The 26,369-nt window shown below is 45.5% G+C and overlaps 1 protein-coding gene across 1 annotated transcript in view; it reads right to left on the minus strand.

The window, feature by feature from the left end:
• Positions 1 to 26,369, minus strand: part of RUVBL1 (RuvB like AAA ATPase 1) — a 41,559-nt gene that overhangs the window by 7,647 nt on the left and 7,543 nt on the right. The window contains exons 3-8 of the mRNA XM_034996643.1: positions 23,058 to 23,190; positions 14,967 to 15,118; positions 11,755 to 11,844; positions 10,816 to 10,965; positions 8,607 to 8,670; positions 6,988 to 7,186 (exon numbers count right to left, since the gene is read on the minus strand). Of these exons, the coding sequence (XP_034852534.1) occupies positions 6,988 to 7,186; positions 8,607 to 8,670; positions 10,816 to 10,965; positions 11,755 to 11,844; positions 14,967 to 15,118; positions 23,058 to 23,190 (788 nt within the window). The remainder of the gene's footprint in view (positions 1 to 6,987; positions 7,187 to 8,606; positions 8,671 to 10,815; positions 10,966 to 11,754; positions 11,845 to 14,966; positions 15,119 to 23,057; positions 23,191 to 26,369) is intronic.

The raw sequence follows: 26,369 nt of genomic DNA on the forward strand, positions 1-26,369 counted from the left end.
CTGTGTCTCTCTCTGTCAAATAAATAAATAAAATCTTAAAAAAAAAAAAAAATTCTATCCAGTTGAAGTACAAATGTATACTTATTGCAAGCATAAAATGCTCTGATGCACATTACAACAGGATGCTAAGTGAAAGAAGCCAGTCATAAAAGGGCAGATATTGTAGGATTCCACTGGAAGGGAATACCTAGAAAAGGAAAATTCATAGACACAGAGTACAGTGGAGGTTACCAAGGGCTCGGAGAAGGGGAAGATGGGACTCACTGCTTAATGGGCACAGTTTCTGTTTGGAGAGACAGGAAAGTTTTTAAGACAGGTGGTGGGCATGGTTGTACAACTCTGTGAATGCAATTAATGCCACTGAACTGTACACTTAAAAATAACTAAAATTGCAAATTCCGTTATAGCAATTTTCCCAAAATAAAAACAATTCAAAGAAAGAATAAAATGCTACATTTAATAATTGTTAAATCTAACATGAAAAAACAACTAAGACCTTTTAAAATAAATAGGGAAATAGACTGGTAGCAAATATAAATATTAAGATAACTTTAGAGAAAACAAATCTTTTCCACCAAAAAATATTTTTAAAATAACAAGGAAAAATTATAAAGATTAAATTCTATCATGATTCAACTCTCAGTATTTGGAATGCTTACAATCTTTACATTCAGCAAAATAACCTTTGAAAACTACAATTAATTTTTAGGTATCTAATTCCGTTTAGGTGATAAGTTTGGTTTTTTTAACTTCTACTTTGGATTTTTCTTGAGGACTCTTTAAAAGATCTCAACTTTCCCATGTTAAAATATCCCAAACTCTGTAACCCTTGTGGTAAATCATCTTCGATTCAGACATAATAACAAAGATAAAAAGTCTGAAGAAGAAAAGGTTAGGGGCGCCTGGGTGGCTCAGTTGGTTGAGCGTCCGCCTTCGGCTCGGATCATGACCCCAGGGTCCTGAGATCGAGTCCCACATCAGGCTCCCTGCTCAGAGGGGAGACTGCTTCTCCCTCTGCCTGCCGCTCCCCCTGCTTGTGCTCTCTCTATCTCAAATAACTAAATAAAATCTTTAAAAAAAAAAAAGAAAGATTTTATTTATTTGGGAGAGAGTGAGCGAGAGAGCACAAGCAGGGGTGGGGGGCAGCAGAGGGAGAGGGAAAAGCAGACTCCCCACTGAGCAGGGAGCCCGATGTGGGGCTCAATCCCAGGACCCTGGGATCATGACCCGAGCTGAAGGCAGATGCTCAACCAACTGAGCCACGCAGGCGCCCCTAACCCACAAATTCTTAAGCGAAAGGGCATCTTTATTTTTCTCCAACCTTTCCAATAAAGTTGTTCACCAAGACGCAGAACTCTTTTTGTTTCAGATGCAAAACTTCACTGCTTTTTTCAGATTTTTTTTTCTTTAAATTTAATTTGATGTTTCCTTTTTTATGCAAAAAAAAAAAGAAAAATTCTTACAGTTTTGAATCCACAAAACTAAAAATTTAAACAAAAAGGTCCACTTAAAGACTGCCAAGTATTTTTCAGGAATTAAAGCCTAAACATTGGTCAAAGCTATGAAACTTAGGTACAAAGTTTCTTTTAGAAACCATATTAGTAAAAAATAGTTTCTGGGATTCTATTCTGCAAAAATCCCACAAAAGGGTCTGTCCCATCACTTGCTAAGTGGGCGAGGGAACGGAAGCCCCTATTTACCAGTGCTCCTCTGGGGTGGGGGGTGAGCCCAGAAGGAGCTCTCAGTGCAGAGCAATCACTGTCTGACAAGGCTGCCATAACTGTCAGATTAGATTATAAAATTGCTAATAATAAACTGCAATAATTACATTTTGGCTAAAATTGCAGATTTATTCTTGTACCCAGAGGCTCCTTTCTGGCTTTGGTGTCAGCCCAATATTGATTTCACCATTAGGCCGTTTGACAATTGTTCCAACTGTGTTAATGCCGTACCTCTTCCACATATATAGTTTTGGGCTGTGATGCCACAGACCTAATTCTCCTTGGAATCCAATATGGTCTATCTGCAGGAACAAGGTCACTGCACTTCTAGAAATGTATCCTATAGCTACACTTACAAGTGCAAAGGGTTGACTCAATTGTGAACGTTTCCATCTTACTACAATTCAGGGTTCCTCCGCTGACACTTTTGACATTGTGAACCAAATAATTTTTGTAGGGGCTTCTCCTGTGCATTGTAGGATGTTCAGCAGCATCCCTGGCCTCTACCCCCCAGATGCCAGTAGCACCCAAAGTCGTGACAAGTCACAACATCCCCAGCTGAGAATCACTGCCTGACTGCTTCTTTATATAACCCCGTGGCTGCAAGGACACAGATACCACAAAGCTTTTCTGATGACAGGAGACGCAGTGGAGAACACCTCTCTGGGTAATGTGAAGGGTAACTCCCATAATCCACTGCACCCTGGCTCAGTGGACACAGGCAGAGTGCTAAGAAGAAAACCATTTGCTTTTCTGATGAGGCTGCCGAGACGATTCACTGAAGAACAAATGGTCCTGGGACAGCCGGACATCTACATGTAAAGGAGTGAAGCTGGACACACCTCTTCCTTAGACTATACACAAAATTAACCACAAATGATCATAAACCTAAATGTAAGGGCTAAAACTACAGAACTCTTAGAAGAGATCGCAGGTGTAAATCTTTGTGACCTTAAATGGTTTTTCGGATATGAGCCCAAAAAACACAAGCAACCAAAGAAATAACAGAAAAACTGGACTGCATCAAAACTTAAAGACACTATCAAGAAACTGAAAAAACCACCCACAGGATGGGAGGAAAGTATTTGCAAATCATACATCTGGTACAGGTCTAGTATCAGAATACATAAAGAATTCTTAGAACTCACTAATAAGAAGACAACCCGAATAAAAAAAAAATGGGCAAATGAGAGTAACAGACAATTCTTCCCAGAAGATACACAAATGGCTGAGAAACACATGAAAAGATGCTCAAAATCAATAGCCAAATGCAAATCAAAACCACTGTGAACTACCACTTCACACCCCCTTGGAAGGCCAGACTATAAACGACCGTAGTAAGTGTCATCTAGGATGTGGAGCAACTGGACCCCTCAGCCACTGCTGGTGAGAATGGTGGAGCCACTATGGAAAGCAGTCTGGCAGTTCCTTGAAAGGTTAAAAAGAATTCCCATCGGACCCAGTAATTCCACTGATAGGTATGTCCCCAAGAGAAATAAAAACCGAAGTCTACATAAAAAGTTGTACACAGATGTTCAGGGCAACATTATTCATAAGAGCCACAGAGTAAAAACAACCCAATAACTCAATGTCCATCAACTAATTAAAGGGTCAGTGTATTATTAAATATTCCACATTTTGGTATACTATTCAGCCTTAAAAACCAATGAACACTGACACGGTTTACAACACGGATGGACCTTGAAAACATTATGCTCCGTGAAAGAAGCCAGGCACAAAAGAGCACAGGTTGTGTGGTGCCGTTTATATGAACTGTCCAGGGAAGGCGAACACATAGAGAAAGTAGATGAATGGCTGCCAGCGGCTACAGGGAGCGGGAAGGGGGGAAAAGCCGCTTTCTCGTTTATAGTCTGGCCTTCCAAGGGGGTGTGAAGTGGTAGTTCACAGTGGTTTTGATTTGCATTTGGCTATTGATTTTGAGCATCTTTTCATGTGTTTCTCAGCCATTTGTATATCTTCTAGGAAGAATTGTCTGTTACTCGCATTTGCCCATTTTTGTTGATTCACCTAGACTTGCCTCTGAATGATGGTGGGTCACATGCAGGACTTCAGCTGGATCTAGAGATACTAGACCTGCAGCCATCCTGAGGCGTGGCAGCAGGATAACTATTGACGGGTATAGGATTTCTTTCTGGGGTGACAAAAATGTTCTAAAATGGACAGTGGTGATGGCTGCACAACTTTGTGACTATACTAAAAACCACTGAATTGTACACTTTAGACGGGTGAATTATACTGTATGTGAATTCTATCTCCATAAAGCTGTTTTCTTCAAATGTACCATCTTCTGCCACAGGAATACACTGAATGGAGACTACACTGTTTCTTAAGTCTTGCTCTTTGGTGCAACAGAGTGACTTGTGGAGAGAAACTCCCACAAAGATTCCTTAACGCCAGGGAGCTATCCCCACAGGAAAAGAAGACCTCTTAAGTTTGGGGGGCTGGGATCAAGGCCAGGCTCTCCTTTAATGGCTGAGGGTCCTGGCACAGAAGGGACTTGAGGGTGGCAAGGGAGGGTGGAGCCCATGCAGCTGCACCACCCCTGGCGCCCAGGGGCGTTCTCTCTTCCCAGGAGGAGCCTGAGGCCTCAAGGTGCTCCTGCAGGAATGGCTACCCTGCCCTGTGCACAAAGAGACATGACCTAGAGGAAAAGGGGGCAGTTGGCACTTTCACAGCCACTCCCTGACAGAGGCGGCAGCGACCTGCACCAGCTCAGCCCCCCACCACGCCCCACACTGACCAGAAACGGTACAGGAGAACAGGGGTGGCAGGAGCTTTAGAGCCAGCCAACCCCCAGGCTTGTGGCCTACTCACATCACCTCCCGTGGAGTGCAGGAGAATCGTCAGGTGCAGGAGATTACACGGGGTGACCTATGTAGAGTACTGTGGACAGTTTCGGGCACAGAGGCAGCCCTCAGTTACAGGTAGCTCCCTCCCTCCTCTTCCCTTTCGAGCTCCGGAGGTCAGATATGGGTCTGAAGGGCAAGGAAGCTCAACAGCTCCCTCCAGGAGTAAAGTCTATTGGGAAGCAAGTCAGATGTGCCGACACTGTGCCAATATTCCAGAAATTTCATCACTTCACATCTAAACCAAATCTTGTTGGGAGCATGAGCTCTGAAGTCCAACACCCTAGATTCAAACCCCAGCCTTACTTCTGAGCTGTATGACCTTGGCCAAGTCCCCTATCGTGGTGGAGCCTCAGTATCCTCATCTGAACAGTGAGAACACCAGTCCCTTCCTCGGTAAGTTGAGGTGTGACCAGCAGTGTGCACAGAATGAACTCCTCAATACATGTTGGCTATTATTTTTATTGTTGCTAATTTCACATTAGTCTCAGCACCACAACAAAATCCCTACCAGCTACCAGCGCTTCGCACCAAAACCTTCATCTAGAGCATACAACCCAGTTCTGGTTGCTTCAGCAGGGCTGCAGAAAGCATCACACACTGAGCATCTTCCTCCCACTGCGGTCTGGCAGCAGTGGGCAGCCACAGCCTCTAGCAGCCCTTGATGAAATCCATCTGGGGGTACTAGGGCCAAGTTTCCCAGGCTTCAGGCTGACCAGAGCTCCATCCCCACTGGGCATGCTCTGAGTTCAGAACCATCTTCCTGCGTACTTTTTTCCTGGGTGGGACGGGTCTGAGAGAAGGTACTCTGAGGCCTAAGAGTCTGCTCCTGTCAGAAGCTGCCAGGCTCCACTGGCATCTGCTGGGTTGGGTTATCTGCTGTGAGGGAGCGGAGCCTGTTGGCAGAGCTCCCCAGCAGGGGGCACCATCAGTCCAGGCTGAGCCTTTCACCAACTTTCAGACTGAAGCCAGCCCTGACCAAAGCAAGCAGAAGTCCAGCAAAGCTACAGGGTCTGGGCAGCAGGGATGCCAGGCTCACCAGGCACCAGGCCACATACCGGGCTTCCAGAGGCTGCCCAGGTAGCCAGCTCCTCTCACCAACGGCTGGCCTGGCCCTGAAACAAGCTGCCTTCTCCCCAAGAATGCAGAAAACACCTGTGATGATGATCTTGTCAAGACACCAAAACAGGGATTCAAAGAGTGACTACAAGCTGCTGCCACATGAACTTGAATCATGTAGGCAAATCCTAATTCTGAGCCAGAGCGATCACCTGAGAGGGGAGCTGCCCCGGAGCCAGCAGCATAGCTTTGGAACACTCTCAATGGAGACAAAACTCTGTCAAGAGCCAGCTAAAGTCCTGCATGTGACCCACCATCATTCAGAGGCAAGTCTAGGTGAATCAGCAATTTGGGTTCCTAACTTGGTCTGGCTCCAGCCCTGTACTGAAATACTCATGGGCCTTAGGGTCTCTTTCCAGATTCCTACCACCCCTGCTGCCAGGAACACGCAGCCCCCAGAGCTCTATTCTCCCACACTACTCCCGGCAGGCTTGAAAAGGGCTCTTCACCACTCTGCTTTGTGCCCCAGCATTCAAACCGGAGCACAGAAAACCAAAGAGCAAGAAAACTACCAAGTACAGGGCCCTTGAGCGCTGGGAAGACAGTGTGTTCTCTGGGGCTCATCTGCTCACTTGCAGAGCACTCAGGAGAAGAAGAACCTCAAGAAAGAACCCCGCCCCCCCCAGCCCTGGGCCCATCCTGGCAGGGTGAGCATCACGTGGGCATGCGCCTTCCAGGCCTCAACATCTACCCTTCCCAAAGGCAGGCCTCGGGGGGTAGGGGTGAGGGAAGGGGCAGGCACCAGGGTGGCTCCAAGAAGGTAGAGACAGAGAGAAAATACTGGTTTCGTTACTGGTTTCATTATTAGAAAGATCTGGGTCCTCATCGTATCTTTATCTTCACGACCAGGCTTTATTCTGCTGTTGTTTCTTTCATCTAAAACACAAAGCCAAGAATACTTACCGCCCACAGCTAGTGTGAGGATAGAAATCAACATATGTAAGGTCACCCAAGGCCAGCCTGACTAACCTTACCTTTGCCCTCTCCAATGGGCAAAGAATGACCAAATCACACCACACTGTAACCCCAGAGACCATGTGGGAGGCCCTCATATTTAGTAACAGGATGGCTGTTGCCCTTGATGGCCATGATGGAATGAGGCTGATGCATGAACTACCTGTGAAGACAAGCCACTTTGGCAGGTTTCTCTCAAAATGAACATGATCTCCCTTCATCTCTATCCTGACTCACGACATTATGGGTTGAAAGTGATCCCAGAGGAAAACATGAACCCAGATGGAAGGTGGAAAAGCCTCACGGCTGGCAGGGAGTCACCCTACCTGATGACACAGTTGCCTCGGTTGGATGCAAAGATGACGATGGGGGCGATAGAAGATTCCAAGGCCCGGTGCAGGTAGGTGAAGCACTCGATGTCCAGCATGTGGACTTCATCAACAAAGAGCACGCCTGGAACCAGCTCAGCAATGCCCTGATCAATGTACTTATTCACTACCTTGTTAATCTCCCCTCGAAGTTTGTCTAGGAGACAGTAAGAGACAGGCACAGTTAGGTGGGGAAGCGGTCACCTTTTCACCTCTTCCCCATCCCCATTTGATCCAAAGCCAAGTGTGGGGCCCACTTTTACTGCTAACTATATGACCCCAGGCAGGTTATGTTCCCACTTCGGTGTCATGATCTGAAAATAGGGATAATCACCACGGAGAAGTAACAGAACTGGCAGCTTCCCCTGCTGAGATGTTAAGTCTGTAATGGCTTTTACAGTTTTGCATGTCTTCACAGGGGCATGCACCCCCCAGTCATGCTCTCCACTTTGCTTTATTACTCACACCCACCCACCTAGTGCCCTGCCACATCCCAGAGAACAGAAGTTGGGGAGCCCTGCGTGAAGTGAGTTTTCATATGCAAATTTTCCTGTTCTGCACTCAGCAAATGACCCTTTCTTTTGGCCCTATATGACAAAGCTTGGGTTAATTAACTTTCAGTCAAGTGCCTAGATGAAGGAATAGGGTGCGTGCAAAAGGCTCTCTGGAAGGAAACCTGTGAGGAATGCAGGTTCTGAGGAAAGGTCCAACCTCAGAGCTCTAGAGGGACGGGTCTCTTAAGGGTTACATGAGACCACCTAAGGTCACAGTTCTTGTTCTCCAAACCAGCTCCTGCACTATCACGAGGAGGGAGCTGCTCACAAATACAGAACACAAAGATCTGATGCTGCATCTTCTACCAAAGCCAGGAGGCAGGGATGGTCAAAAGAGGAGGTCATGGTCAAAACCATGAAAACACAGAAACTGATCTTGGCGACTCTGCTAGAAAAGTCTCAGATCACTCTGCTGGCTAACACGAAACAGGTAACAGAGCCTTTAATGTTTAACATTTTAAAGTGACAGGTGCTTAGAAAAAAGAGGGATGTACCAGTTGGGAAGAGAAGCAGGGGAAACTAAAGGTCCACAAGGGAGAAACAACATTCCTGCCAAGCCATGGGAAGTGCCCAGGAAGCTGAGCCGGGCAGGCTGGGAGCTGCTTTGCGGCTGCAGAGCAGAGAGACCCAGGACTGAGGCGGTGGAGCTTGCTGTGCTCAGGAGTGCTCTGGCAGGAGCTGTCCTGCACAGCTGAAGTGATACCGTCCACGTTTCCAGGACCTCGAGGGGACCAGATTGTGACGGCCTACATCTTCAAAGATGAGTGCAACGATACTGAATGCATTCAAGAGGGTGCACTAGCACTCTGGACCAGACAGCACACAGTATGCTTTATTTCGAGCTGTCTAAAGCAGCCACAGACTACTAGGATGAAGTCAGGTTCTGAATGACAAGGAAGAAAGAACCTGTCCCAAAGTATTTCCTCCGATCCGAGGATTCACTCAAAAAGCCTCACACAGTACATCAGAATCCAGGGCCCTACGGTTCTGGTTCTTGCTCGCAGGCCTTGCTGTTTCTCTTACCTGTGATTTCTGTCTTCTTCGGTTTCATTAACTGGCCCATCATAGACAGGATGTCTTGTCCCCCCTGCAAAACAGAAGACCCACAGAGTCAGTCCCGCTTTCTAAGGCAGCTGCAAAGGTCTCCACCACCACCATCACCATCACACTGCTTCCCATTGTCAACTGGACACGGGGTTTTAGGTGTGGAGACCCCAGACACCCTCACTGGTAAGCGTGAGGAACTTTTTTTTTTCACGATTTTATTTATTTATTTGACAGAGACACAGCGAGAGAGGGAACACAAGCAAGGCTAGTGGGAAAGGGAGAAGCAGGCTTCCCGCGGAGCAGGGGGCCCAATGCAGGGCTCAATCCCAGGACCCTGGGATCACAACCTGAGCCGAAGGCAGACGCTTAACGCCTGAGCAACCCAGGTGCCCCACGTGAGGCACTTCTAAACACAGAGGAATTTTTAAGAGGTCCCCCTTGGCCTTCATGGGATGTACCAGCTCTGTGCGGCCTGCCCCAATCTCCTTCTCCTGCCATAGCCTTTTCCGATCCCACATTCCCTGATTAGCCACACAGGACCATACCCTTTCTCCAAACACCCGTGCTCTGGTACGATTCAATGCTTTTGCATATTCTAGTCCACCTACCTGGAAGCACAGTCTCTTTTCCGGGAAGCTCCAGTTACCCATCAAAGTTCGGGTCAAATGCCCCCATGGGGCATCTGACGCCTACCCTCTGCCGATGCTCTGGTTCCCTTGGGGATGGATGGACTGTTGAGGTAAGTGTAAGGATGTACTTATCTGCGTTCCCACGTCTCCTCTCTCTAGACTCAACTGCACAGTCACATTCAGCGAGTCCTGCCCTGGGGCTGCTTGGTCGGGGGAGCCGACCCTGCAGGATGGCCGGCTGCTAACAGACTCACTGCCAGCCCCTCCCAGGGCAGCCATCTGCCTAGCGTTTCGTGATCCCTTTCTGCCAGGCCCTGGGACAGAGGTGGAGGTGCTTACTAAATGTTCAGCTATAAAATGTAGCGAATGTTTCCTGAGAACCTACGACATCTGATCCTGCAGGGTAGGAACTATTATGCCCTCTTCACAAAGGAGGAAACTCAAAACCAGAGCACCCTAAATCACAGAAAACCCAGGGACACCAAGCGACTAATGGGCAGAACTCATTAGTGTCGGAGTGACACAATCCCTGACTTCCAACTCTTGGCCAAACACTCTAACCAAGGTGAAGGCTCCCGGGAGGCTGGTTTGGGGACAGCTGTTCCACACACAGACAGACCTCTTGGTCCAAAACGATTCTTCAGCGGGACACCTGGGTGGCTCAGCTGTTAAGCGTCTGCCTTCATCTCAGGTCATAATCCCTGGGTCCTGGGATCGAACCCTGCATCGGGCTCCCTGCTCAGTGAGGTGCCTGCTTCTCCCTCTGCCTGCTGCTCCCCCTGCTTGTGCGCTTGATCTCTCTCTCTCATTCTCGCTTGCAAATAAGTAAATAATAAAACCTTAAAAAAAAAAAAAACCCACAAACGATTCTTCAGCAATCTCTTGGCCAAGGCTCTAAGGGGCAAAACACCCAAGGATCAAATTTCAGGTTAGAAAGCCTATTCCCTGCTAGTGAAAAGGTAGACTCTTAGGATGAAGAGGAAATCAAACTGAAAGACTACCAGCAGGGGAGAGTTGGGGTTTTAAAATCGCACAATTTCCCAGAGATGTCATAGAGTCATACTGTACTCCCCCACATTTTACTAGTCAAAGCCTAAGCATCCATTCGTCGGCATGAGGAGCAGACACAACTCCCGCTCCAAGCTAAAACACTGAAGATTTCACTAAGCAGGGGGAAAGACACAGCTTGGTCAGGCTTTCGGGAATCCTGCAAAGGGCTCAAAGAACACTCCTGCCCTCCACCATTAACACCCAGAGAATCCCAGGCGTGAGCCCGCTTGCTGGAGGGAAGCCATAGAAGAAGCTGGCTAGCTCAGGGCCAGAGGCTTGGCTGGGGTAAGGAACAATACACATGAAATCATCTGTGACTAGAGCATTTGAATTGGAACAAAGGAGTCCCTCGTAGCTCATGTCGATGTTAATTGCTGAACATTACAGACAGAAAAGGACCGTCTGCCCTAAGAAACGGCAGCAAGACACTGACAATTCATTCCCCGAGCTTCCGTGCACACACAAAAGGGCTCGGGTGCCAGGTCATACCCACATCAAGGCAGTACCTGGGGCCGTGCGTTGGCCACATCCAAGTCGTGCAAGGTCACATCCTGGATGATTTCTTTCTTCTTGTGCACATCCCCCTTTGGCAAGGGGACATACTCTTCAGCTTCAAGGTCGAATTCTGTGGCGTAGGTATCACACCTGCCCTGCCTCTGCAGAAAGAAAGAAACCTGAGTGCCCGGTGAGTGTTCACTGCCAAGTCCCCAAATGGCACAGTGCTAAGTGAGATAAAAGTCTCAGTTCCCAACTGCGGGCCTGACAGCCTACCTGACGAACTCCAAATACGCCCCACGCCCCCGCTGCCAAGAGAAGGAAGCTATCTGCTCATCACTGGGCTCCAAAAACCCAGTTGAAAAACACCTGATACTTTCTCCAAATCTTTTCCCCCCTCTCTTTCTTTTAACTGTATGCAATTCCTGATAAAGGGCAAATCCAGTAGATTAACTGGAGACGGAGGGAGCCGTTCAGACTCTTTTGTAGGTGGGTGATTTATCGTATGATATGAAGTATTATGCTCATCCATTAAACAGTGAGGAACACTGTACAGGACACTGAAAATCAGATATAAAAAGAATGCCAACTAATGCAGCATTCCTTTCCACATGCATATATCTTGGGAAGAAAATACCAAAGAGATAAAAGGAAGATTAAACGCACTGCACACTTCAATTTGAAAATGACTACAGTTATTCTGCTTTCTCACCCGGTACTCCCCCTCTAAACAGGCTTTAGTATTTTTCGAACAGACTGTCTGTTTTAATCATGAGAAGGTTAAAGAATGAAGATAAAGGGAAAGCAAACTTTATTCAACGTAAAGGGCCAACTGTTGACCTTCCCTCAGCATCCCACTAGACGCCAGCCCCTCCCTGCACCCCATACTCCTGAAGAAAGCACCCCCCTTGTCACCTAGGCCTCCTCCTGCGAACCAGGCATGGTGTTACCTTCACGGCCCCACTGTTGGCTTCAATGTAGATCACATCTCCAGCCTCTACTCGCTCTTTCTGCAAACTTTCAAAAATGCTGGGGTCCAGCTTAAAAAAAAAAAACAAACAAACCCAAAAACATTTGACTCAGGGAACTGTAATACATATATAGTATCTATTTCCGATATGCTGTGAGGTACCTTTCCACAAGGGACTCGAGGTAGCTAATGACTGCATGGAGAAAGTGCATCTGTGTGGGGGTGGGGGTATGTGTGTGCGTCTGCGGATGTGTGTGTGTGGATGTATGAGACAACTGGCTTTGGGGATATGTGTCCTAGAGACAGCAGGAGAATGAGTGTGCCCAAGGGGAACACGAGGGGAGACCTATTATCCGCCTTCCTCTTACTCCTGAGGTCCCAGATTGGCAAATATGATTCTGATTGCTTTTAGGTGAGGCCCACGCTGTCCGTGGGACCACAGGCCCTAAGACCCCCTTTTGAGATTGCTCTCCCTGCTTCAATTCTTCTCCTCCTCACCTCAGGTGGGGGTAGAACTTCCTGCATGTGAAGCACCCACTGGAACCTGCTTGCTCTTTGTGGCTAGCACTTGGTGCTCCTATGATTTTGGTCAAGGCTCTCTGAACCTCAGGCTCATCTGTACAATAGCACCAAGGTATAAATATCCAGAGGGAAACACAAACCAAGCCTTTTGATTCAAATCTGTGTCTGCTCCCTGAGGCCTGCCTGCTTATACCTCCAGGAAAGGAGAGGAGCATATTTTTGACCACTGCTTTTCCCCTGATTGTCCAAATTCAAGCTACCCTTAATGTTCAATATTCTAGGACAGCATCTTTTGTCAGGAGTCAGAATTTAAACATAAGTTGCCGTTAAACTTCAAGGAGAGCTGTTTTTCTCAAACTTTGTATTTTATAATGTGAAAAAAACGTGGGCTTTATCTCAAAATTAAAGAGTAAAACTCAGGACTCAGTGAAAGAAGCCAGACACAAAAGAACACATGCTGTATGATTCCATTTATATGAAATGTTCAGCAAAGACAAATACATACAAATAGAAAGTGGATTAGTGGTTGCCAGGGGATGTGGGTGGGAATGGGCGCTATTATCAACGGGCAGGAGGTGTTTTGGGGGATGATGAAAATGTTCTAAAATTGGACAGTGGTGCTACCTATACCATTCTGTAAATAGATTAAAATTCCTTGAGTTGTATGCTTAAAATGGGTGAATTTTATTTAAAACTAAATCTCAATAAAGCTGTTAGAGACCGTAACCACAGGAACAAACCCAGGGCTCCGTGTCACTGGCAGGGTGGGGCCTGGCAGCCTCCTAAAGCATGAGAACAGTGCTTGGTAAGCCCCTGACGCAGGGCCTGGCACGAGGGAGGGACACGATAATGATGGCAAGTATGATAATTCTCCTCCTTCACAATTCAATACCTACAACAAGTATCTGAACTCCGTTTGTGCAAATACCTTATACATATGCTCAAATTAGCTACTCATTTGGGAAGAAAAACATTTCATTTTCTCCCTTAGGTTATTTTCTTGAAGAAACTGTGCAAAGCAGCCTGGTGGAGAGCTGAAATCTAAACTGCGTGCCTTACTTCAGCTCTCCTACACTGGGGAATATATATATATATATTTTTTTTTTGCCTCAAGCATTTTAATATTGGTTAATTTCCCAAATGAATTGACTGAAGATGTAATTACTGGAAAAGCAGCAGATCCTACCAAGAAATCTAATTAATACAGAAAGGGAAAGATGAGGGGGAGGTTTAAAAGAGATATTTGCAGAGGCAAGCTCCTGAGATGGAAACCCTGTTAGGAAAAAGAAAAATGACCCTCTGAAGAAGTGACATTTTTATGATCTCCATAAAGCAGTGACCAAGAAACCACCTTACAGAATCAAAGAACCATAAAATCACAGAGGAGAGTGAAGATGGAGAAATTATATGGTCAATCTCCCACAGTTCACAGATGGGCAAACAGAGGCCCAGAGAGCTCAACTCACTCCCAAAGGTCACACAGCAAGTTGGAGGATGGACAGCATAATGGCTGGGACTCACAGAGTCCGCTCTGCCACTTAACCAGCTGTGCAAGCCTAGGATAACTGCTTAACCTCCTGATGAAGTCTCAGTTCCTTCTTCTATAACATGAGGGAAATTACACACATGGCACACATACATGTAGAAAGCTATAAATGACAAAAGATGAAATATTTGTTGAAGCACTTAGCCTGGGCCTGGCACATTCAGTAAATAAGATCTATGATGCTATTATAATTATTATGATATTGTTTATTATAAATAATAAGGCAAAGCCTACAATCCCAGTTGCTGCGTTTCTCTAACTGAAGGCTCTCAGAATAACATCAACAGCTACCATGTCTTAGGTAACTCGGAGCTACCCCCAGAACTACAACTTTTATATCCTTCTAAGAACTCATTATCCCCATTTAATAGATAAAGAACTACTGCTCAGAGATTAAGTCACTTGCCAAAAGCCACACTGCTCTCAGCAGCAGAGCCCGGTCTCCCTTTCGGACTTCGCCAGACTCCAAACCACACTCTTCCCCTGGGCGCCCCTGCTACCCACATCCCCAAGGCTAACAAGACAAGTGTCTGAGGAGGGTGATAGAAGGCCTCCCACACTGCCACCACTATGGCTTCTCCACAAAGCCCTCGCCTGAGCAGAGTCAACCACTGAAGCCACTATAGGTTTCTAGGCTCTGACACATAAAAGGAACTACATTAAGGATTCTGTGTTTGGCCCCTTGGGATGTCCATCTGTCATCTGTTATACAACTCTTACCAGATTACTCAATGCTGCTTCTTTCTGTGAGCATGAACACTGATATCTGAAACATTAATCCGCAGGTTCAGAGACAGGCCCAGAGCCTTTGACACATGATCATAATACGGGATACAGCATGGCAAAAGGTAGACACGACTAACCACACAGCTCAGGTTTTAATGTACAGTTTCCTAGGAGTCAATGAGAAAAGTTAGAGCTATCTTTATTGGGTCTTCTTGTGTACTCGCCCTATTCTAGGTACTGCTTAACACACATAACATCCCCAAACGGCCCTGTGATGTATCATCACCCACAGCGTACGGAGAAAAGTGGGACAAAGAGAGGTTACATCACTTGCCCAAGGCCACACAGTGCTGAGAGATTCTGAGGCAAGACAAAAGAGTCCACACACAGGTACTCACTTTCAACTGTTTGGTTCCTTTGGCCGTTTTAAGTCCTATGATCACATGGCTAATGGTTTTGCCGTACCCTCCCATGGGGTTCTCTGTCTCACATGGAGTCAGCTCTGTGACTTCACCTTCATAAACCTCCTTGGTCTCCTTTATCCGCAGCCCTGGAAGAGATGGCAGGTGAGCCCTGGTGAGAAGCAGAATTCTCTTTCACATATTCATAATCTTTCTCTCTTACTCCTTAGTAGCCTTTTTAGCCACAAAACTTCCATGTCACCAAGACTGACAAGTCAACCTTACTAATGCACATTCAAGGGTATCATTCTGGGTAGAAAAGTACTACAAACATAAATGTAACCTGGAGGAGCTATTCAGAATTCAGAAAAACAATTTTATTTCAACTTTTCAAAGGGACTTTCTAGGTTCAAATCTAGAACTAAATAGACAAGCTATCATTCTCAAAATTGTTTCTCACATCTGCTACACCTCCAAGGGGATGAAATTTAGCTTTAGCCTCTAACCCAGTCTCTGAACCCAAACCATTCTGCTCCACTAGATATGCCCTCGTTTCCTGCATTTTTGACTCTCGAAAAAAATTTTAAAACCAATGGAGTAACTCCCCACATCCCTTGTGACACTATCAGGCCTAAGCTAGATATAATTAGAGGTCCATGCCAACAGCAAGTGATACTTGACCTGCCAGGTGTCCTGGGCCTCTGGCTGACCCTCACTGCACACCCAACGAAGAAAGACCCAATGGTCATTCAGCATTTGCAATGGGTTGTTTTACAAGTTTTCCGAGGCCACAATTTCCAAAGCAACCCCCCAATAATAAAGCACAATTTTCAGATTAGAATATTATCAGTGAAGGCAAATGTCTCTCCTTGTTCTAAAGATCAACCACATTAGCTGTTCAATAAATGTTTATTGTCAAACTAAGAACTGTTGGCAAATTAATTTTTAGAACATGATCTCAGTGCCTTTTTATGAAATGTTTTTGCTGCCTTAAGTACTTCACTCCTTTTTGGCTTCACCAACTCCCCAGTTCAAATACTTACTCCTAGAAAGCTTGCCTGACACACCTTCTTCCTTACCCTCCAGATGACTCCCATGGCAACCTGGGCCTCCCACCCAGCACTCATACATGGGATTGCTGGGACTCGGGAAACCTGACTCCCCTCTGCTAGACTGTCAACAGCCACACACATAAGTGGGTGAATGGAGGAAGTTACTCGAGGGTATGGGGGGTGTCATCAGGCAGACCAACCAGTACCCAAGAAATATGTCTACGGATACTTCCACACATTCTCTGTAATGACCAAGATCTCTAAGGAGGTTGCCACATGATGCAACAGCCCAGGTCCACCATAACACCCCCAAACCTAAAACCCTAAAACCCCAACCCTGGATCACACCTTTCTGCCTTCAAAGTCAACACAGGCATGTCCCTGCTCACTGGTGCAGGGGGACAGGGAAGAGCGACTGGAGGGGGCACAAGGAGCTTCTGGAATGGTTGTTTTTTTTTTTAGGAGCTTCTGGAGTTCTAATGTGTCTCTTGATGTCGGTGCTGGTTACATGAGTGTATTGACTTTATGAAAACTCACTGAGCTAAATACCTATGATTGTGTTTTTTCTTCTGTGTGTGTATGTGTGTGTGTATATATATACACATATATACATACCCATATATATATGTATTATGCTTTAATAACATGTTAAAATAACAAAAAGAAAATTGGGTTTGTCTAACAAAGCAATGATAATTACTAGTAGGTAAAGGTTTTCTTACAACAGGAAAACAAATGCATACCACTGAACACCGCTTCTCTGAAAACACATGCACTCACACACAAGCTCTCCCCAGTTCCCAAAGTCTGGGTCAAGGGACACAAATCCTTTTCTCCAAAACCACAGATGTATCACAGGTAAGTTAACAGCCAATAAATCTGTTTTCCAAGGATTCTACATCAACAAGAAAACCATTTTCAGTCACTATACCTACCATCAATCTAGAGGCACAAAAGGAAACATCCTTGGGTCAAACTAGTTGAAGATGCATCCAGAAGGAGTCCCTACATTTAGGGAAAGCTGCAGGCCGCACCAGGAAGAACACACTATAAACCTCTAACTGTGGCGGCCTCTTCACCCATGTAAGGGGCCTTCCTACACAGTCTACAGAGGGCATGCATGTCACTGCCTCATTTGATCCTGCACTGGAATCCTGAGGACAAGGGGAGGGGCCAGCACATCCCAACCTAGCCCTGTGAAACAGCCAGAGTGAGCACTCCTTATGTCCTTTTACAGATTTTACAGAGGGGAGGTCAGCTCCAAGAGGGGAGCCAAGGGTCCTTTCATCCTTCATGGTAGACCCCAGACTAGAGTCCAAGTCTTCTGGCTCTGACACCAGCTTCTTCCCACCATGCCACACCACACCACACCACAGGGCGCCAGCTGGCTGACAGCCTTTCCCACAACACTTGGCTCTGTCCTTTCCCCTTCAGGTAACATGTGCCCACTGACTTCAGCAGTCCCTTTCTGCCAGCCCTTGGGTGTGAGCCTAGTCTCCATCTAATTTAAGCTTTGCCCAAAGGAAAAAACAGAAATGTAAGGGAAACCCATAGGTTAAAAAGATGTAAGACACATATCAACCAAGCTATCATGCAGATCATTATTTGTATCCTGATTCAAATAATAATTCAAAAAATTTTCGAAAAAGGAAAAACACTATAACATGAGACAACTAGAAATTTGAATACTAGGTATTTGATGACATCAAGGAATATATTGTTCGTTTTTTTCTAGGCATGACAGTGGTATAGTGGGGTTTTCTTTAAGTCCTTATTTTGCAGAGATACATATTGAAATATTTATGGATGAAAAAGTAGGTCTGCAATTAACTTCAAAGGATCTGGGAGGGGAATGATGGGGGCTATAGATCAATCAAGATTAACTATGAGTTGAAGCCTGGTGATGGGACCATGGGGGAAGGTCATCACTTGACTCCTTTTTGTACATTTGAAACTTTCCAAACTAAGAGTTAAAAAAAAAAAAAAAAAAAAGGAAAAAAAGCAATGAAATACTGTTCTACCACCTCTAGGATCACTACAATTAAAAGCTGACCATATCAAGAGTTGGTGAGGATGCAGAACAGCGGGAAAGTTTGCACTGCAAATAGGGGTGTAAATTGGTACAAATACTTTAGAAACAACATGGTATAATCTCCTAAAGTTGAACACATGAATACCCTATATTCTGTAATTCAGCTTCTAGGTATACACCTACTAGGTGTAGGCGTACTATATGAAACAATACCGATGACTCTCACAAACATAACTTTGTGGAAAAGAAACCAAACACAGAAGAATATTTACTTCTACACTGCCTGATTGCATATATGAGCTTCAGAAACAGGCATAACTACTATGTTAGAAGCAAGACAGTCATTAATTTGGAGAAGGAAGAAAGGATGGAGATTGGAGGTGGACACAAAGGGTACTCTGGGGTATTGGCAATACTCTCTTTCTTGACTGGGTGCTGACTGCATGGGCTTTCAGTTTATGATAATTCACTGAGCTATACACTTGTGCTCCAGGTACTTTTTTGTTATGTGCACACAAAATAACCAAGTCACTTTAAAAAGAAAAATTTAAGTAAATAATACTAGTGAGACCTGGCAAAGGAGGAACACCGATGGCTTACATTTAGGAGACAATATTCTGGGGTGCCTGGGTGGTTCAGTCGTTAAGCGTCTGCCTTCACTCAGGTCATGATCCCAGGGTCCTGGGATCGAGTCCCGCATCGGGCTCCCTGCTCTGTAGGAGGCCTGCTTCTCCCTCTCCCACTTCCCCTGCTGGTGTTCCCTCTCTCGCTGTGTCTCTGTCAAATAAATAAAATCTTTAAAAAAAAAAAAAAGGAAACAATATTCTAAACCTCAGCTGGAGTCTACATCATGGTTCTCTCACCCTTTAGTATCATGATAGGCCTCTACAATTCTTCAGACCCTGGCTGGACTCAGACCATTTGCCTCTGAGTCTCAGGGGTTGGGACTGCCATTATCATTCATTTAAAGCTCCCCCAGTGATTCCCGCAGGCAGCCACAGCTGAGAACCACTCATTTAAGGAGTGAAGAACTCCGTCCTACTCACAATGTAGAGCTGTAAACTACCTCTGATGACAGGTAGCCCAGATAGGGTTTGGGTGTCCTCACCATCAAGCCACCTCTGTTCTGATACGGAAACAGCCCAATGGCAAAAAGAAACACTGCCAATGGTGTCAGACACTCTCTATCACTTCCCACTTTTAAACGTGGTCATTATCTTATCATTGGGTCAGTTGCCTTCTTTCCCCAGAAACCCAACCAGAACAAAGACTCTCAGATATTAAAGTTAAGGAGAAGTTCTACTCTACCTTCATTCAATCTGATAGCCCTACAAATGGAAGTTTTGGAATGGCCCCAAGAGAGGCTGTGTTTCACTTTCGCCTTTCCAAATTCTTAGTTCCTCAATATCGAGACTAAAATTTTCCAAACCTACATGAATGTATCAGAAGACTGTGACATACTTGGAAAATTCTGTACTTTTAAAATGAACTCTGATTTTTTTTAAATCAAAACTTTTATATCCCACAGAGATAAATTCCTTCCAATGGAATGCTCCTTCTTTCCTGTTAATGACCATGACATGAAATTCCTTGAGTGGGGAAGAAAGGCATTCCCGTCTCTCACTAGTCCCTGTGTTTGTTTAGAAGTCGCTGTGTGCTGACAAGCAGGCAGAGGATGTGGCTGACGGACAATGAAAGCAGCTGTTAGCCAGGGAAGGGAACAAGCCGGCGCTCTCTCTGGCAACGGCAACACGAATGACACAGGTTTCATCTGCTGGCTCAGGTTTCTGAATCCCTGACAGGGACCTTCATCACGTCAAGGAAACAGCACAGACTCCTTGCTTTTAATTTCTGGTCAGCTTACCGCTTCCTCCCCACCCCTCTGCCAACTTCACAGGAATTCAAAGGCAGAGGGAGATGGGCAGGGATCCTTTTTGAAGACAGTCAATGGCCTGCCTTTTTATTTTGTGGCAGGATCAAGAAATTCTCTTTACCTCAGTGCCATCAAAAGAACTGCACTGCCCCCTCCCCTCAAAAATGGCAAATCACAAAGCAGATGCCTAGGAAATTTACCTCTATTTTTTCCAATTTTAAAGCATTAAAGTTACTTTTATGCAACCTCAACACATGCACTTATGTAAAAGTCAGTTTTGTCAGATTTTATCAATCAGAAAAATAGTTTTTAGTAAATAAGAATACATTTCAGATGTACTCAGATATTTGAGCCAGTTGTAGTATCTTACAGTTTATCTTATTAATCAGTGAGTTAAATAAAATCTTTGGCACATGTTCATTAAGTTTTTAAAAAGGACTCAGAAAGATCTTAAACCCCAAAGAGGATCTTTCGAGCCATGTCCACTGTTATTCCAGATACGATGCAAAAGTCCAAAGAGAGCAAGACACGTAAGAGCACCAGCTGAACCTCACAAACATAAACACTGCTAAAAAAAAAAAAAAAAAAAAGCAACACCTGAAGTAGGTTCCATTTAGATAAAGTGTAAAGGGCAAAATTCTGCCACCCCGCTGCACCAGCTCTGCCGAGCACAGAAGCCGCGGCCACACAGTGCTCGCGCCCTGCGGGTCGGTGTGGGACAGGTGAGGGGCTGTGGCCAGCCAGGGCATGGCGACACCTGCGTGCTGGCCCTGCTCTGCACCTCGAGCTGAGCGGTGACTGCGTGTTTACCTCATAATTAATCGTTAAACTACAGGCATGCTGTACCTGCTTTTCTATATGTATATGATATTTCAATTTAAAACAGCCACCAAAACAATGCAGTGTTTCCAGTAACAAAGATTTCCAGTAAGGACTATTTCGCAGTTTAAAAAAAACCCTGTATCTACATAACACAAAGCTTAGCCTACAGACACGGCTCATAATCCCTCTGGTTTAGAACAAGAGTCCCACACTCAGGTGCTTGCAGGGACCCGGTACAGGCAAGCACCCAACGGGGAAGGTCAAGAAGCAGAGCAGGCCCCTGGGGGGCTGTGACGCAGTGCCGCACAAGCCCGCTCTGCAAAGGAGCGCTGCTCGGCCCCAACCTGGCTGTTGCTGTGTGGGAATGAAAGCTTCTCTCCAGAAGCCAGAAAGAAGGATTTTATAGGACATTCCCCAATTTCTAAACACTGGCAACTAACTCAAAATTCATTTTAAAAAACCCTGTGTAAACCAAACAAAGCATATCTATCGCCAGACACAGACTGAGGGCTATCTTTAGGCAAAGGCTTCTGTTTTCCAACTGCTTTACAGTCCATCCTCTTTTCTCATTCAGAAAAACTTTACTAAGCATCCACTCTGTGGCAGGAACTGGGGCTGCAGTAAATACTCTACCCACAGCAGACATTTAATAAACACCCAATCTGCTCCTCTCCATTCTTTCCCATCCCCCAAGATGGCCACCTCTCTTTCTTGCAGCCCCACATCTAATCCTTCAGGCAATTCTGTCAGCTCTACCATCCCACTACATCCAGAATCCGACCACTTCTTATCACCTTTGCCATCACCACCCTGGCCCAAGCCACCACCATCTGCTCAGACTCCTCATGGTCTCCCTGCTACCCTCTCACTCTCCTCACTGCCCACTCTCCATCCCCCAGCCAGAGGGGGATTCTTGGACATCCGAAACTACTCTCCAATTGCTTCTCCTTTCACTCAGCGAAAAATGCAAAGCCCTAATCGTGGCTTGAGGCCCTACATGATTGTACCCCTGACCTAGACTTTAGCAGTCTCAAGGCAAGGATTCTGGGCTAGACAAATCCGCTCTTTCTTAAACTTTCCTCATTTCCTCAAAGTTTTCTAGCAAATTTCCTTAAGAATGTCTACCTTGGGGGCACCTGGGTGGTTCAGTCAGTGAAGCATCTGCCTTCAGCTCAGGTCACGATCCCAGGGTCCTGGGATTGAGCCCTGAGTCAGGCTCCCTGCTCAGCGGGGAGTCTGCTTCTCCCTCTACCCGCCCCGCCCCCACTCGTGCTCTTTCTCTCTCTCATGCTATCTCTCAAATAAATAAATAAAATCTTCTTTAAAAAAAGAATATTTACCTTGTTTTGACAACCAAAGGGCCTGGAAAACTGTACAGGCACTCTGACAAGTGTTTATAACTCAGCAACTGTATCCTAGAGATAGACGCCTATATGTGCAGAAACACATCAAGTAGTTTTTAATATCTTAAAAGGAATAAGCTATTTCTACATGTAGATGTGAGGGAAGCTGGGATTTTCCCAGAGCTAGGGAAACAAAAATGGAGCAAGGAGACTGGCCCAGACATCCCCGCTGACAAGAGGTAAATACTTGGGAAAGGCCATTTTTTTCACAGCAGATCTTCAGAGTATGGGCTCTAGAATCAAACAGATACAGGTTCAGACTGTAACACTGCTACTTACTAGCTGGGTTACTATAGGCAAGTCATTTAACTTCCTGAGATTCTGTTTCATCAGATGCAAAATGAAGTCAGAGAACTTTCTCTTAGGGAAACAAAAGGCTATAATCAATGTTGGGGGGGCCTGGCATATAACAAGCACTTGATATGGTAGCTCCCAGCCCCATGAGGGTGGCACCATAAGCCTCAAATCTCTGCCTGTTCCCACATGGTTTCCCCACTCTCTGATAGGCCACAATTCTGGCTCGATATCCAGGACCAGGGGCATTCCAGCATCACGACACACAAAGCTTTTGGCTTACGTCCAAGCCTTTTCAGTGGACAGTCATCTCTAAAAGCATAATAAGGCTGCCAGGAAAATCTGACTTGTTTTTTAAAAAATCACTTCACAGCCACATTTATTTTGTCAGGTGAGAAACCCCAGCCCATAGCCAGGGCCCACATTTGCCAACTGCTAAAGCGCTTCAATTAGTAAAGTTGGGTTCTTGTTTGGCTTGCAAAGATAACACTAATAGTGCCAAAAGAAAAATGGTAGTACAACAAATATAAGTCGTAAAGGCATTTGCACAACACAGCGGCTTCAAGGCACTGGGCAAGTGAGACGAATTCTTGCCACCGACGTGATACTCACCAATGGCCCTGCGGAAGTTCTCCATCAGCACCTCCGTCTTCTTGATCTCCGTGGAGTAAACTTCACTCCCCACCATTGGGCAGAAAGGGACCTTACTACCCAGCTCCTGAGCAATAGCCAGAGCTAGAGCTGTCTACAGAAAAAGTGGAAATGCACTTGTTTTACATTCTTGAAAATACAGTAATTCAGAAACATATGCTATTAAAAAAATATGAACCAGGAATAACTGAAAATCTAGTCCTTTTAGTTGTAACATCATTTAGCATGTTTCACACAATAAATGCTGCATGACTTTTGTGGACAGGCGATTTATAACCCAAATGGCATCTTTAATCATCCCTGTAATTACAACAGTTATCACTCACTGACACTTACCAGCACAGGCCTGTGCTAAGTGCTTCACGTGACCCTCCACTCACCCTATGAAGTAGACACTAAACTCTCCCCACTTTACAAATGATGAAACAGAGGCACTGTAGAGATTTAAACACGTCCTGGGAACCATAATCTAGAAAATGGCAGAATGAGAACTTTAAGTCTGGCAACGGGTTCCAGAGATCGTGTTCCCATCACAATCAGTAGTCTTCTAAAACACTTCCCTCAGTATCACAACAGGGCCCTGACCTAATGGCTCGGAACACTACTCCGGGGTGGTTTTTACAGGCACAGGAGGACACCAACCTCCAGCCCATCAGAAAACTACTAATCAAAGAATGAATCACATGACATTCGCTTTGTAGTAAGTGGCCCGCACATGGTGAAGAATGATGCATGAGCTAGGGTCTGAAGCTATGAGCTGGTCCTAAGTTACACTTGAAGAACATGCCCTCTTAAACTACAAACTGATTTTTAATAAGATAGCTACAGCTGGCAGATGCTAACCACAAGTAGATTTAACAGCTGCATGGTCACATATCAAGTATGAAAATCCAATGCGTTAGAGCTGGTATGGGACAGGGAAATGCCATGGTGTCTGAATGCCTGTTTTGATCTTTGCTCAACTTTGAAACAAGAGCCTGAGGAAGGTCAGTTTCCAAGGTGTAGAGACTAAGCAAGAAAGCAAGCCTGCAGTGAACAACAAAGTACATCTCTGAAACAGTATTTTAAAACTGGCCCAGTAAAGGTTCCTCTTAAAAGGAACCTTTTCAATGCCATTTTGGTGATGTTTTAAGATGGTAGAATGTGTTAGAGAATCGGCATGTAGTGTAGCACAACAAGCACCAGCGGGAGGTGCCTGGGTGGCTTAGTCGGTTGAGCGGTGGCTGCCTTCAGCTCAGGTCATTGTCCCGGGGTCCTGGGATGGAGCCCACCCGAGTCGGGCTCCCGGCTCAGCGGGGAGCCTGCTTCTCTCTTCCTCTGCCCCTCCCCCTGCTCATGCACTTGCACACGCTCACTCTCTCTCCCCCTCTCTCAAATAATGAAAAAAAAAAAAAAAAAAAAGCCCTGGCAGGCAGGGCAAAAACTGGGTTGTAGTCCTGGTTCTGCACCTAATTTTCACGGTGACTCTGGGCACATGGCAAATCTCTGCTGCTCCATTTCCCCACCTGTCAAATCAAAGTCCTAGCTTAAATCACAAGTCACAAACTAGTTGCCCACAGCCTGTTTTTTTTTTTTTATTATTATTAACATAATGTATTATTTGTTTCAGGGGTACAGGTCTGTGATTCATCAGTCTTACACAATTCACAGCACTCACCATAGTACATACCCTCCCCAATGTCTATCACCCAGCCACCCCATCCCTCCCACCGCCCTCCACTCCAGCAATCCTCAGTTTCTTTCCTAAGATTAAGAGTCTCTTATGGTTTGCTCCCCCTCCAGTTTCGTCTTGTTTCATTTTTCCCTCCCTTCCCCTATGAGTCTCATGTGTTTTTAAACTCAATTTGTTGCCTATTTTTTAATGTTCGGAAATTCCAGGTAAAAATCCAGGTATTTAGCTTCTTTTGAGGAACTAGAAGGTCTGGCCACAATGGGCCCGCATTACCATGTGGTGACACCTGGGGTGGACCTCTAGAACAGCTGCCACCTTCGGTGAGGACATGCCGCTCTGGCCACCCTGAGCCCTCGTGCTTGTACCCAGGCACATCCCTCATCCCCATGGCCTGTCTGAGTAGGCATCTGAGTTTGTAACCGCGGGGCTGATACCTCTAAAACTGTTATTCTCTGGTACTCTACAAGCGAAGGGAAAATCTCTGCAGCATGACAGGGTACAGTGTGAGGAGGAGACTCTAGTACCACATCTACCTTCTATCCAAACCCACCACCTTCTCAGCCACTCCTTTCTCACCCAGGTATCTCCACAGGCCCTGACTCCACACCTTCAGCTGTGAACTTCAAAGACAGAGACTATATATCTGGTTCAATGGTATCCCCCTCACCTCAACCTAATACAGAAGAGATGATCAATATCCTTCTACTAAAGTATGATAAATACTTGGTTAAGAAATGCTTCAGGTGTGTCTAGTTTCTTCCATTTCCCAGAAGGCAGGTATACAATATAGCTATTACACCCACATCTGTCCTAGATGGTGCTAGATCACTTGTATGAGGTCTCACTGAATCCTCCCACCTAGCCTATGAACTTGATGATCTAGTATTTGATAGTGTATTTGATATTTGATATTGTATTTGACAGATTTAGAAACTGAAACACACTAACTCATCCAAGGTCAGTTACCAAGCAGCAAAGCCAAGATGCAAACCCCACTCCCTAAGATGTTATTTCTTTGTGAGCACCCCCTATGTAAGTGGCAAGTGGCACACAAAAAAATAGGCTGTTGCCAAAAGAAGACTGAAGAAACCTATTTCAATCTCATCTAAGCATTTCCTTTCTCTAGAGCCTAAATATAAAGCCCCATTATTAATAGCATGAGGTCCTCAAGAGTGGATTGTCTATATGAACCACGTATTTGCATCTCTAAAATAAGCACCATATTTCTGCCTGCAACTTAGTTAAGTTGCCTAAACCACTGGTCCCATCAGCGCACTGTAGAGCAGGAGTTACCACACGCCTTCATACACATGGAAAGAGACTGTAGTGTTGGGAACTTCTTGTATTTCCTAGGAGGAAAATGCTACAATACTACAAAAGGAACGAAGGGGGCACCTGGTGACTCAGTCAGTTAAGCCTGACTCTTGATTTTTGGCTCAGGTCATGATCTCAGGGTCATGACATCGAGCCCCGAGTCTGCTTGTCCCTCTCCCTCTGCTCCTCCCCATCACCTGCACTAGTGCATGCACTCTCGCTCGTTCTCTCTCTCAAATAAATAAATAAATAAATAAATAAATAAATAAATAAATAAATAAATAAAT

The sequence above is a fragment of the Mirounga leonina genome, unplaced genomic scaffold (assembly GCF_011800145.1).
Source record: "Mirounga leonina isolate KUSES-001 unplaced genomic scaffold, KU_Mleo_1.0 Mir_94, whole genome shotgun sequence".
Taxonomy (NCBI): Eukaryota; Metazoa; Chordata; class Mammalia; order Carnivora; family Phocidae; genus Mirounga; species Mirounga leonina.